Below are 12109 nucleotides of genomic sequence, written 5' to 3'. Positions count from 1 at the left end.
ACTTTAACAATGATTAAAAAAATTGGGTATGTATGATTTTTAGATTATTTATTTAAATAAATAAATAAGTGTTTATATATATATATATAGGGCTTGAAACTCAATCGTTTGACACACGGCCCATTACCATGAACCTATCCAGAAGGCCCAAACCTTTTTCTTCACGGCCCAAAAAAAGCCCAAAAAATTAAAGAAAAAGGAAAAGAAAGAAGCAAGCTGCCTCTTTATTCTATTTCTTTGGGAAGAAGTATAGAGAAAGCTGTGAAAGGAAAGTGAAACCCTTAATTCTCCATCTCTCTCTCTCTCTCTCTCTGAGTCTCTGTGAAAAAGATAGAAAAAATAGTTCCAATGGCAACAGCGATGGCTGAAGATTCGAGCTTCGAGGACGATCAGCTCGCCGCCATGTCCACTGACGACGTCGTTCGTGCCTCTCGTCTCCTCGACACCGAGATCCGCATCCTCAAGGTTCTCTCTCTCTCTCTCTCTCTGGCTAGGTTTTCTTCAGCAATACCATGAAAACTAAATTAAGCTTCTAGATCCGTTTGTTTGCTTAATCGTTTATTTATTTTATACTTATGAAAAACGAAGTTCCAGTTTTTATATTTGTTTTGATTTCAATGTAAAGCTCGCTTTTTTAATTAAAAAAATTGTGAATTTTATTTATTTATTATAGTTCTGGACTGTGTTATTAATTGATTAGTATTATTTTTGATTGGAAAGCTATGGGGTTTCTGTGAATTTGTGATTTAAAACTATTTGTGTGTGTGTGTGTGTGGTTGAAGGATGAGTTGCAAAGAACGAATTTGGATTTGGATTCGTACAAGGAGAAGATAAAGGAGAATCAGGAGAAGATAAAGCTTAATAAGCAGTTGCCTTACTTGGTTGGCAACATTGTTGAGGTAAATTTATTTAATTTTCTGACAACTTCGGTATCTTTATGTTAAGTGCTATGTGTGAGTGAGTGTGTGAAGAATTTATTTGATTGATTGATTACATTTGGAAATACTAGTTTTGATACCATAGGGTTGTGTAGTTGGGGTTTTTATTGTGTTGGGGATGTCAAATAGGGGATATATGCTTCAACACCCACATTTGGGATCTGGGTTTTTTTATTTTTTTTGGGGGGTGTTAAATGTTAGACTGAGGTAGAGTCAATGAGTTGTAGCTCAAACGGAGCATTCGATCACGGGTTCAAGACATATGTAGTGTGTGTGTAACTTGTCAATGAAAAAAAAAAAAAAAAATGAAAGACCGTGGTAGATAACTCAATGGTCACAGCCTGGCCCATCTTCCTACCATGATAATACCTAGTGTGGGCAGCATCAATTGTTTTTGGACAATGAAGCTTACCATCCTTCATGGCAGGGGAATCTCCTAATATAAGTGCAATGCACATGAAAATAAATGATAAAAGGCATTGCTTTTTTTTAATCTAACAAGCTCAAGATTGAAAATATTTCTCATTTTTCTTATCCAAATATGCCTCCAAATCTTGTAATTTTTTTTTTTTTTTAAATAAATTGATAGCCAAATGCCCAAATCCTGTAATTGGTGGAGCTTTTCTCTGTGCATGAAAATTTGTCTGTGGTGTCTGTCTTCCGTAGTACTAGCCAAATCAAGGAAACCCAGAAGCAATGTATGATTTCGTTATTCACCTTGCTATAAATGAATTAGTGTGTTTCAATGTCTTTAGGAAGTATTTTAGTAAGTTATCCTTCACTGGAAACCATCTCTTACTTCACTGTAAGTTGGCTTATGCTTTATGGTGTGAAGTTTTTCATGTGTTTGGAGTCCATCGGGTAATGCTGAAGATGGTTAAATCTCTTCTTTTTGCTTGGGAGAATTGGTTTGGGAAGCCGTAGTCAACTATCTGGAATATGATACCAGGTTGTCTACTGTGGTTAGTTTGGCAGGAACGAAATAACCATATCTTTGAAGATAATGAGAGATCTTTAGATCTTTTAAAACATCTTCTTTTTGGTACTTTATTCAGTGGGCTTGTATTTGGGGTCTTACACAATGTATTTCAATTTCTGCTTTTTACAATTTGTTAGCTGGCTCTTGAGCCTTTTGTATTTTCTTCATGTCCAGAGTGTTCATCATCATGAACACGATGTTCATTTTGTCAATAAAAGTTCTATTACCTATCCAAAAAAAGAAGAAGTTATCCTCCTCTTCCTTGCATTCATGTATCTCTTCTGTACCCACAACCACCATTTGGACACCCAAATCCTTTAAGGTAATATGTCAAATGTATGTTGATCTGGTTACGAAGTGTTTCTTTTTTGTGATAGGGTGTACTTACATCTCCTGAAAGTAGAGGTTAATCTAACCATGCCATTTTTTAATTGTCTGGAAGAGAAATTTTTATGTGCTTGTGCTTTGAGCCTGTTTTATGATTTAATGTGGTTATCCCGTGCTTAATCTGCAAGGGACACGGTTGAATTAGGTTTTTTGGGGGTTTTTACTTCGTTATCATAGTTGATTTTCTGGTAAAATTGGACTCTAATTGCAAGTTTGTATACTTGTAGATTTTGGAAATGAACCCAGAAGATGAGGCCGAGGAGGATGGTGCAAACATTGATCTTGACTCACAAAGGAAGGGAAAATGTGTTGTGTTGAAAACATCTACTCGTCAGGTAAGACAGCATACATATTATTGTACACTCATTCTTCTATTTTACTGACAAATTCAATCAAAATTCAGAATGTTGTTTAATTTGAATTGAACTATTAATTCCCTTTTTCCCTCTGTTATACTGTGCTAAATTCCCTTTTTTATGATTTATTGTGGTTATCCCATGCTTAATCTGTGAGGGACACTGTCGAATTAGGTTTCTTTGGGGTTTTTACTTGGTTATCATACAATATGTATGTCCAGTTCATGGAGGTTGCATGAATATCTGGAACAAATAGTTCTCTTAACAAGTGCTAAGACTCTTTTTCGTTGTTCCAAACCTTGGTGCTATTCTACTTGTTGCGCCTATGCCTTATAATCACCTTGGCTGCACCTGTGAAAAGATGATAATTTTTTTACTTTGACTGCAGACTATCTTTCTTCCTGTTGTTGGGCTTGTTGATCCTGATAAGCTAAAGCCCGGTGATCTGGTTGGAGTGAACAAAGATAGTTACTTGATCTTGGATACACTGCCATCTGAGTATGATTCTCGAGTGAAGGCCATGGAGGTTGATGAAAAACCAACTGAAGATTACAATGACATTGGAGGGCTGGAGAAACAGGCAATTTTCTGACTCTCTGTTCTCTTTAGGAGAATTCTTCCTTGGTTACTTTTATTTATCAAATTTTGGTACCTTAAACTCTAATTATTTTTTTTTTCCCACAGATCCAAGAATTAGTTGAGGCCATTGTTTTACCAATGACACATAAGGAGCGATTTCAGAAATTAGGTATTCGTCCACCCAAGGGAGTGCTCTTGTATGGACCTCCTGGGACGGGGAAAACTTTAATGGCACGTGCTTGTGCAGCACAAACAAATGCCACTTTTCTGAAGCTAGCAGGCCCACAACTTGTCCAGGTATGACATACTTTGTTATGGTTGATTCTTAATGGTTAATAATATTGGAAATTTCTTAAAATTACTAACCAATCCAACAAAATAATCTTGAAAATTCCTGTAAATTTTTTCCTTTTACGGCTTTTGACTTGCGTTATAAATCTGATTTACATATGCTGACATCTGACACTTAGACTACAGACTACTTGAGATTATCTCATTTTTAGCCTTAAGGTATTGCATCCTTGACTGTAATTATGGAATTCCTTTGTCTTACCCATTATAGCTTGTTGAACTTTTGTTCCTTATTGGAAAGTACATGACCTATAGAGCTATCTCAGAGAAGCATTATTGACTCTGGTATAACCATTTCTGAGGAATAGGAATCGAGAAAATGAAGGATAGAAACCAAGCATGTACAGGAAAATTAAAATTGCATACTGCAATATTGCACAAGGCCCAAAAAGTATTTGTTTGACTGCAAGCATAAGCTATAGGCATTGCCTCTAATGCTTATATTCCCTCGTAATCAATCTCATCAAGTTATGGATTGTTAAACTTGTGTTCATTGTCAGAAAGTGATACAAGTGATGGTTATATGCTGGATGTGTTCATCCTTGTTAATACTATATCTGATTTTATAAAGCAGTAGGTTAGATGATGTTTGTAATTTGTATGTACTTAATAACTGGGTCCATGTGAAGTAATCGAACTTGGTTTTGTGTAGATGTTCATTGGAGATGGAGCAAAACTTGTTCGTGATGCCTTTCAGCTTGCAAAAGAGAAGTCACCCTGCATCATTTTCATAGATGAGATTGATGCAATTGGCACAAAGCGATTTGATAGGTATGCTATACCTTATTTCAGGATATGTCAGTTTTATAGATGTACATCTACATGGTATTGTTGACAAACCTTTAGTGTTCTTGGTTTGGGGTTGGAAGAAGTTAATTCATTAATAGCTTTTCTGATTTAAATCCTTTCCAATTGACTACAGTGAAGTGAGTGGAGATAGGGAGGTGCAGCGGACTATGTTGGAATTGCTCAATCAGCTTGATGGTTTTAGTAGTGATGACCGGATTAAGGTTAGAGAAGCATTTTAAAGTTGTTGGATTCTGTTTTAGGCTAGTTTTTTCGTTCATTAATTTTCTGGCATGAAGATTGTAGCTTAAACTTAATCCTCTTTGTGGGAGTCAATCTTGGACTGTCATGTTCTTATTTTGGTGCCATAAATGAGAATTAAGAGGAATGTGGCACTGCATGTAATGATAATTGTATCTATTCTGGACCATATAAGTGACCACCTTCAATTCTTTGGAAAATCATAGGTGATAGCAGCAACTAATCGTGCTGACATCCTGGACCCTGCTCTTATGCGTTCTGGTCGATTGGATCGTAAAATTGAGTTTCCACATCCTAGTGAAGAAGCAAGAGCTCGCATCTTGCAGGTTAGTCCTTTGGGGGAGTACTTTCTTTGATGACTGCTTTTATCTTTGTTATGTGCCAGACTCTTATTGAAACCTTTTCCTTGATATATTAGATCCACTCAAGGAAGATGAATGTTCACCCAGATGTAAATTTTGAAGAATTGGCCCGTTCCACTGATGATTTCAATGGGGCACAACTAAAAGCTGTTTGTGTGGAAGCAGGCATGCTAGCCCTTCGCCGCGATGCTACTGAGGTGTGCATTCTCCAGGATTTCTGCAACTTGTCACAAATCTGACAAATATTTTAATTTGGGCTTTGCATGAGAACAAAGTACTGATCAGTGTTGGTTTTGTCAATTTCAGGTGAACCATGAGGACTTTAATGAAGGTATCATTCAGGTACAGGCAAAGAAGAAATCAAGCTTGAATTATTATGCCTAGATTCTGTTCAATTTCACGGTTCAGAGATCATGCAAAGGCTGGACTTCTGAAATGGTATTATGTGCCCTAAATTTCGATGAAGTCAAGCTGAGCTTACGACTTGATCACAGAAGTAAAACCTCTGTATTGTGTAATCTTGCGTACTAAACCATAAATCATTAATTTAGTCAAGCTTAGTTTCTTTTGATCTTTCCTACATACGGATTGCAGATGCGAAGACTGTACATTCTTGTCTCGTGTTTTGGGTCAAAGATTATTCCCCTTTTAAGATTCAACCCCTAAGAATTTATAGCTTATATTATCAAAAGAATTAGGACGGCAATTGGCTCATGCCTTGACATTGACAACCATTGAATCTCTCCTACGCCAAAAAAAAAAAAAAATTCCATTGGCTAGTGTCAGGCACCACAAGAGATGGTATCCATCAAATCGGGCAACGGATATTCATCTTTTGTTCTTTCAGGGGAGAACCTGAACCTCTATGCCTTTCAAAGCCTGTTTGGAACGGGATTGCAAACAACAGATTTTAGTATTTAAACATTAAAAATGTGGTTCTAAAAAGAAACAACCCTTTTGGTAAGGGTGTGTTTTTAGTAGTGTTTAAATTACGTTGTTCATTTTAGGGTATTTAAATATTGAATTTAGAAAACTTCTCTTATCAGTTTTTAGATTTCAAACAATGTTGCTTAATGACATTTTCGTAAATATTTTGAAAAATATGGGGCTCACTTGATCATACAACACATAATAAAGCTTGCTTTTTCAATTCCAACAAAGGGTCCACTTGTCAGCTTTGTAAAAAAAAAAAAAAAACCACACACTAATACCAAACATACAATTATATATTTTCACATATTAAAACATGTTATTTGAAACATGATACCAAATAAATTTTTTATTTTATGAATACTATAAAAACATGTTTTCACAATACTTTTTAAATTATAGTTTTCATATTATAAAAATCTCCAACCTAAATTCTCTCTAGTACACCAGTGGGAATTTCTGTGTTCCATTATAGGCACAACCACTTTAAATTTTAACTGCCAACATATTTCAAGTTCCAAAGTAACACGTTTTTTTCAAGGATGAGCCGGGAAGATCAGATTGAGCCGCCGCCCAGTTAAAAGATTGGGTTATCACCTATCAGACCAGCAGCCAGGGAAAAAGTCAGCTAAATCCTGAAGATTGATTAGCCCGAATGTTATCCTAAACTGAAGGACCAAATGCTTGCTTAGTTTAGGCAGAAAGTGTATTATACATTAGACATATATAGTATGCCTCTTACAGCATTTCAGTCCCAAACAGCCATGGCCCATGACATCTACGTACTGTGAGAGGCAAGTTGCATCAGTGCACCCTCTATATATATCCGATGCATTATACATATCTATTATAATTATTGTAGTTTGTCGGTGAAAGCACTTTATATACGTGGGTTGAAAAAGAAGAAGAGAGAGAGATCTTGGTTATGCTATCTGTTCTTATCGTTGATTCTTTGGGCAAATGTATAATTTCCGAATATCCACAAACGTGTTCACCTTATCAAAGTGCGCACTCAAAAGCTCATGTATAATTCAGATACATAGCATCAGATTCGTTTATTGGGGTTATGACTTATACGTAAGGACACCAAAGTTGATTTGGTCGACAAAGCCAGAGGTTCACAATTTGATGCTGAAGGACCTATTGCAATGTGTGCTTATGCAATATTACCTCTGGACCAAGAATGGCAATGCATGATCCAAACCCATTATTTCGCTCAAACCAGACCACCATAAGTACTACTCTTAACCTACCTCTGGACTAGGAATGGCAATTCATTCACCCCAAAAGTATGCTCCACAAAAAGATGAGACGCCGATGGAGGTATGCGATCTCCAAATCCAAGATGGGGGATTTAGAACATGGATTACGGGGATATTTGCAAATTAACGTTGTGAAGGGACAGAATATAGTAAGTTAATACGAGTTTGAAAGAAAAATGCAAACTAGCATCTTGAGTTTTAGAAACTCGAGTTCCATATCAATCTCGAGCCTCGAAAACTCGCTTTCCACTTGCTGAGTTTGCTGAGTTGGACATGTATATGCCACATAGATCTCGAGTTTTTAACAATCGAGTTCAAAAAAACATATATCTCGAGTTTTTTACACTCGATTTCAAACAAATAAAAAAAAACGTACAAACCCCAGAAAAGAAAGATTTCAAACAGATAACAAAAAACGTACAAACCCAAAAAAAAAAAAAAAAAAAAAAAACCGAGAAGAAAGAAGGAAACCCAGGAGAAAGAAAGAAGAAGAAGATCCATAGCAAAGGGTCTTGTTTTTGTTGTCTTCCGTTGTGGGCATTGCTTGCTTTTTGTTGCCTTGGTTTGTATTGAAAAGGGTCTTGTTGCTTTTTGGGTTTTGAAAGGTTGAACATTTGCTCGAGATTGGTGAGTACTGGGTTGGTTCTTGATTGGAGCTTTTCTTTCTAAAGTCAAGTACCTTTGTGGGGTTGTATTCCGTAGGTACGCATCGGAACTCGTGTCTTAGAGACTCGAGTTCCACATGGATTTTACGTGGAATTTTTATGCACATCAACTGTCTCAGAACTCTAAAACTCGAGTTTTTAAAACTAGATTTGCTATTGATCTCGAGTTTTTAAAATTCGAGATGCTAGTTTCACACATACTTTCAAAATCGGACAACTAACGAAATTGTTAAAAACCCTTTGTTTTTTGGAAAGAGTGTTCATGGATTACCTTAAACCATTGGCATTGGGAAGTGTATATAAGTTGGTGGTTCAATAAATATTTCCACGTATTATTTTTTTAGTTTATTCTTTTTGAATAATAACATGCACCGACTATCTTTTATCTCAATAAACTATTCCATTGATCAGAAGGTTAATGGGCAAATTCAGTGTATCAAGGAGGAAGAGTAGGCCACCTTTTTTTTAAATGATTACCTGATGGACAATATTTCTTGGTGGACAATCCGCTACTATTGCTAACTTACACCCTATGTAACCCTATGTGTTGATTCACGAAAAATGCTAAGATTATTGAAAATGGTACAATTTTGTGTCACAATTTGTCACGTGGTAAGTTGTAATTAGTGAAGATGTGTCCCCACATGACCCACAAATACTCATTCACCAATAACAACTTACCATGTAGTGAGTTGTGGAACAAAATTGTACCATTTTTTATGGTCCTAGCACAACTCGTTGATTTAGGAGTGATGATTGCTTATATTTATTTATTTATTTAAATTTAATAGTTGGAAGAGAGGGGGTTTAAATTTCAGATGTCTCCATTAAAAATATCAGTAGCACTCGGCAAGAGTGAAGATTGCCCTTGATTATTCACAATTCAAGTCACAAATGGGGCAAGTCCCACAATCAGATCCCCTTGGGCCTGCCAACCGCAAGAAGACGTCTTTAATCTTTAGATAGATCACATCCTAATCTAGGTTTCACCCGAGCATGATCAGTGATTGTATAAAATGTATTAGATTTTCTTATTTTTCCAAATATCTCAAAACAGACAATCGCTTGTGAGCCTGCAAGATAGAGGAATCAATCTGGACAAGTTTGTTTCTTGTTTTAATAATGGCAATGCTTGCGCAAATTTATCAGCAACATGAAAAAAGGAAACACATGCATGGACATGGTCACAGTCTGAACTTCATACTCATCTTACTTTTTATGGGAAATCTCTAATAGACAAGTCCGTAGTGTTTTTCTCTACGACAACCTAAGAGAAGAATAGCGGTCTTGTGGTCTGGTCTATATAATCAAGAAGGCAGCTGCCCAATATGGATATGCTTTTATTGGTCTTCCTCCTTCCCCTGACCAAACCACCACAACCATCTAATAGAGAGTGTATACGGGCAATCTATATGATAGTCAGACTCAGATCATGCCCCTCTCAAGCAAACCACAAATGGGAAACATGATTCGTCTGTACGTACGTGCATGCGAGCATGTGTGAAGAGAGAAGGAGAGGGGTAGAATGAACGGCTTAAGGAATAGAATAAATCAGTGGGCACAAAAGGCACCCCACATGCACAAAGGCATCTTGAACAAAACACACATTTTATATTTTTATTCCTCAACTGAGATATGTATATAAATCCTCTAACATCACCACGACCAGAAGAACATGCAGTATTAGAACAAAACTCAAAAACCAATACTCTTAGATCGAACTATACCCTTATCTTCCACAGGTTCCAAAGGAAAGAGGAAAATATAAATACTGATAAATAACTTAGAACTAAAACTAAAGGAAGATCACCATGTAAATGTTTAACACTTGATTTCCTTCAGTCCATATGCAAAGTAGATAAAGGTTGGATCAGTTGCGCCTTCCTTGTAGTGCGCAAACACTAAACCACCATCATCATGCATGCTTTCCCCCACAAAACTGCCACAAGAGAAACTCAACTAATCAATATGGTTTACCAGAAAAACGAAAGAGCCATTAGTACAAATATGAATGCTATCAATGATAGAGAACAAAAGCAAGCACATACAATTGGAGGTCACTGAGCTTTGAGAGGAGGAACTTGGTTGCTCCCTCAATGTGCTTCTTAAACAACTCTTGCTTGTCTGCCTCCAATTTGGGTGTCAGATTCTTGATGTACCTCTTCATGAATGTGACAAACTGCTTCTTGTCAAAAGCAGGTTGTTCCTGAAAATAATATGAAACCACTTGTTTTAAATCCTAAGTGAGAAGATTGGTAAGATAATAGCTTCTAAAAGCAGTGAGTTTTCTCACCTGAAGCCTAAAGGTGTCAACAATGTCGACAACCTTGACAGCTTGGTCATCAACACCTTCATCCTCACCTCCACCTTCTGCAGAAGGGTTAGCCCCAATGTCTACATCGACTGCTCCTTGAACAACCCACTGCCAGATAGCAAATGATATATGAAAGTTAGATCATTTTATTGCAGTGCATATAATTGTTTTCTTTTTCAGAACCACAGGCACAAAACACAAACTAATAGTAGGAGAAGTTCAAGCTCTCAATCTCCTCAGAAGCACAAACACTAATACAATACCAACAATTATGGACAACAACAATCATAGAAGCAACAGATAAGAAAGCTCCAACCTTTCCTTCCACTTCCCACAGCATCCCATTTTCAATTTCCTTGTATGGGAATGAGTCCGAGAGAAGCTCATCACCTGAAATTACATCAACAAAAGTTTATTGGCACAAAATTTTGATAGTTCAAAAATAAATTCCCCCCACAATACAAAGGCCCAAATATTTACAACAATATTATTAAAGTCTAATAGTATTGCCGCAAATATCTTAAGAAACCAAAACCACATTAATATTAATTACATAGGAAAGTTAGCAGCCACATAAAAGAAACTAGAACCATATAATCCACAATCCAAATATAAGCCATATAACTTAGCTCACACTCCTGCAATCTTTATAAAGCAAGAAGCGTAAAGCTTGACTTTGAGAAAAAGCAGCCCATACTCGCTGTAGTTTTCAGGAACTTCTACCTAGTAAAGTAGCTTGAAACAAACAGTGAATAACCATTATAGATACTCAACAAACTCTAGTACACCACCTATTATCCGAGACTCTGAAAAGCCTTATTTAAAGCAAACTCCCAACATCCACATAGGTTACAAAATCCGGTGCTGAGTAAATTCTAAAAGGAAGAACACAAGCCAAATAATTTTGAACCCAATATGTTGTGTCTCAATTTTATAAAATTAGAAGCTCAACCCAGTTAATCTGATACATCACATATGTATAAAGCCCCAACTAACAAGGAAAAGAAATCAAAATTGCAATTTGCTTCTAGAGAAAACCACTTTAGCCCCCAAATTTTTAACACACTATAAAAAAAAATAAAAAAAAATAAAAATCTGATTAAAAAAATCTAAATCTATTAGTAGATCTGATTGGTTGAATTTCCCAAACCTTAAAACAAACCCAAAAAAAAAAATCTATTTCTATTTTCCGTTTTATTTTCACGTAAAATTCGTTAGTTCCGTTAAATTAGCTCAACAAATTTATATATAAACTAATTGAAGAAGATATTTAAAAAAAAAAAAAAAAAAAAAAAAAAAAAACAAAAATCCAGGAAACAAATAAAATAAAATAAAAATATGACAGGAAATTGTTTTACTAAAAATATCCTAGAAACCATAAAATAAAATAAAATAAAAAATAAAAGACTATAATAGAAGAAATAAATTTTTTATTAAAAAAAAAAAACCGCAAATTTCACGTCCAAGCAATCAACAGAGAAAATTTCAATCTTTTTCCGATAAACAACAACACAGAACAGATTATAATCGTAGATATCAAAATTAACACACAAACACAAACGCGCACACACACACAGAATTCCACGTCGAAACAAGCAAAACATAAAATTCGAATATTTCTACAAAATAAAGAAACTTTAGCTGAAACAAATATAGCCAAAACAAACCCTAGGAACCATCAGAAACAGAAAGATTATAAATTTATAATTGAAAAACAAAAACCAAAAAAAAATAAAATCAAATTTTAGAGAGAGAGAGAGAGAGAGAGAGAGATTTACCAGTGAGAAGATCCTGATAAACTAGCATGGTTGTGGTTTTTTGAGCTTAGAGGAATTGAAATTTGAATGAGAATTGAAGAAAAAAGAGAGAGGTTTTTGAATTCACAGAGAATTTGAGATCGTGAGAGCGTGAGAGAGTTTCGGAGCTGAGAGGTGGTGCG

General features: G+C 35.7%; 2 protein-coding genes across 2 annotated transcripts; one reads left to right on the top strand and one right to left on the bottom strand.

Annotated features, from left to right (window-relative positions):
• Positions 1 to 217: 217 nt before the first annotated feature.
• LOC115981690 (26S proteasome regulatory subunit 6A homolog) lies at positions 218 to 5658 on the top strand. Its single transcript, XM_031103999.1, has 10 exons — positions 218 to 465; positions 783 to 899; positions 2532 to 2639; positions 3049 to 3240; positions 3345 to 3536; positions 4243 to 4361; positions 4513 to 4600; positions 4844 to 4963; positions 5056 to 5196; positions 5306 to 5658. The coding sequence occupies exons 1-10, from the start codon at positions 349 to 351 to the stop codon at positions 5381 to 5383; spliced, it is 1272 nt and encodes a 423-aa protein (XP_030959859.1). The 5' UTR covers positions 218 to 348; the 3' UTR covers positions 5384 to 5658.
• Positions 5659 to 9447: 3789 nt separating this feature from the next.
• LOC115979043 (translationally-controlled tumor protein homolog) lies at positions 9448 to 12109 on the bottom strand. The gene is made up of 5 exons (XM_031100992.1): positions 11949 to 12109; positions 10487 to 10560; positions 10150 to 10278; positions 9905 to 10062; positions 9448 to 9795 (listed from the first exon to the last, which is right to left on the bottom strand). The coding sequence occupies exons 1-5, from the start codon at positions 11974 to 11976 to the stop codon at positions 9678 to 9680; spliced, it is 507 nt and encodes a 168-aa protein (XP_030956852.1). The 5' UTR covers positions 11977 to 12109; the 3' UTR covers positions 9448 to 9677.

Source organism: Quercus lobata, chromosome 3 (assembly GCF_001633185.2).
Source record: "Quercus lobata isolate SW786 chromosome 3, ValleyOak3.0 Primary Assembly, whole genome shotgun sequence".
NCBI classification, from domain to species: domain Eukaryota; kingdom Viridiplantae; phylum Streptophyta; class Magnoliopsida; order Fagales; family Fagaceae; genus Quercus; species Quercus lobata.
Note: the sequence above shows the minus strand (reverse complement) of the source record. Positions and strands in the feature narration are given on the sequence as shown.

Bases quoted from the DNA above. Each gene is read 5' to 3' on its own strand.
- LOC115979043 (XM_031100992.1), bottom strand. From the start codon at position 11,976: ATGCTAGTTTATCAGGATCTTCTCACTG. The intron at 10,279-10,486 runs GTTGGAGCTTTC...GCTATCTGGCAG, and splicing joins TGTGGGAAGTGGAAGGAAAG to TGGGTTGTTCAAGGAGCAGT. The intron at 9,796-9,904 runs GTATGTGCTTGC...CTCTTGTGGCAG, and splicing joins AAGCTCAGTGACCTCCAATT to TTTTGTGGGGGAAAGCATGC.
- LOC115981690 (XM_031103999.1), top strand. From the start codon at position 349: ATGGCAACAGCGATGGCTGAAGATTCGAGCTTCGAGGACGATCAGCTC. The intron at 4,362-4,512 runs GTATGCTATACC...AATTGACTACAG, and splicing joins GGCACAAAGCGATTTGATAG to TGAAGTGAGTGGAGATAGGG. The intron at 4,601-4,843 runs GTTAGAGAAGCA...GGAAAATCATAG, and splicing joins GTAGTGATGACCGGATTAAG to GTGATAGCAGCAACTAATCG.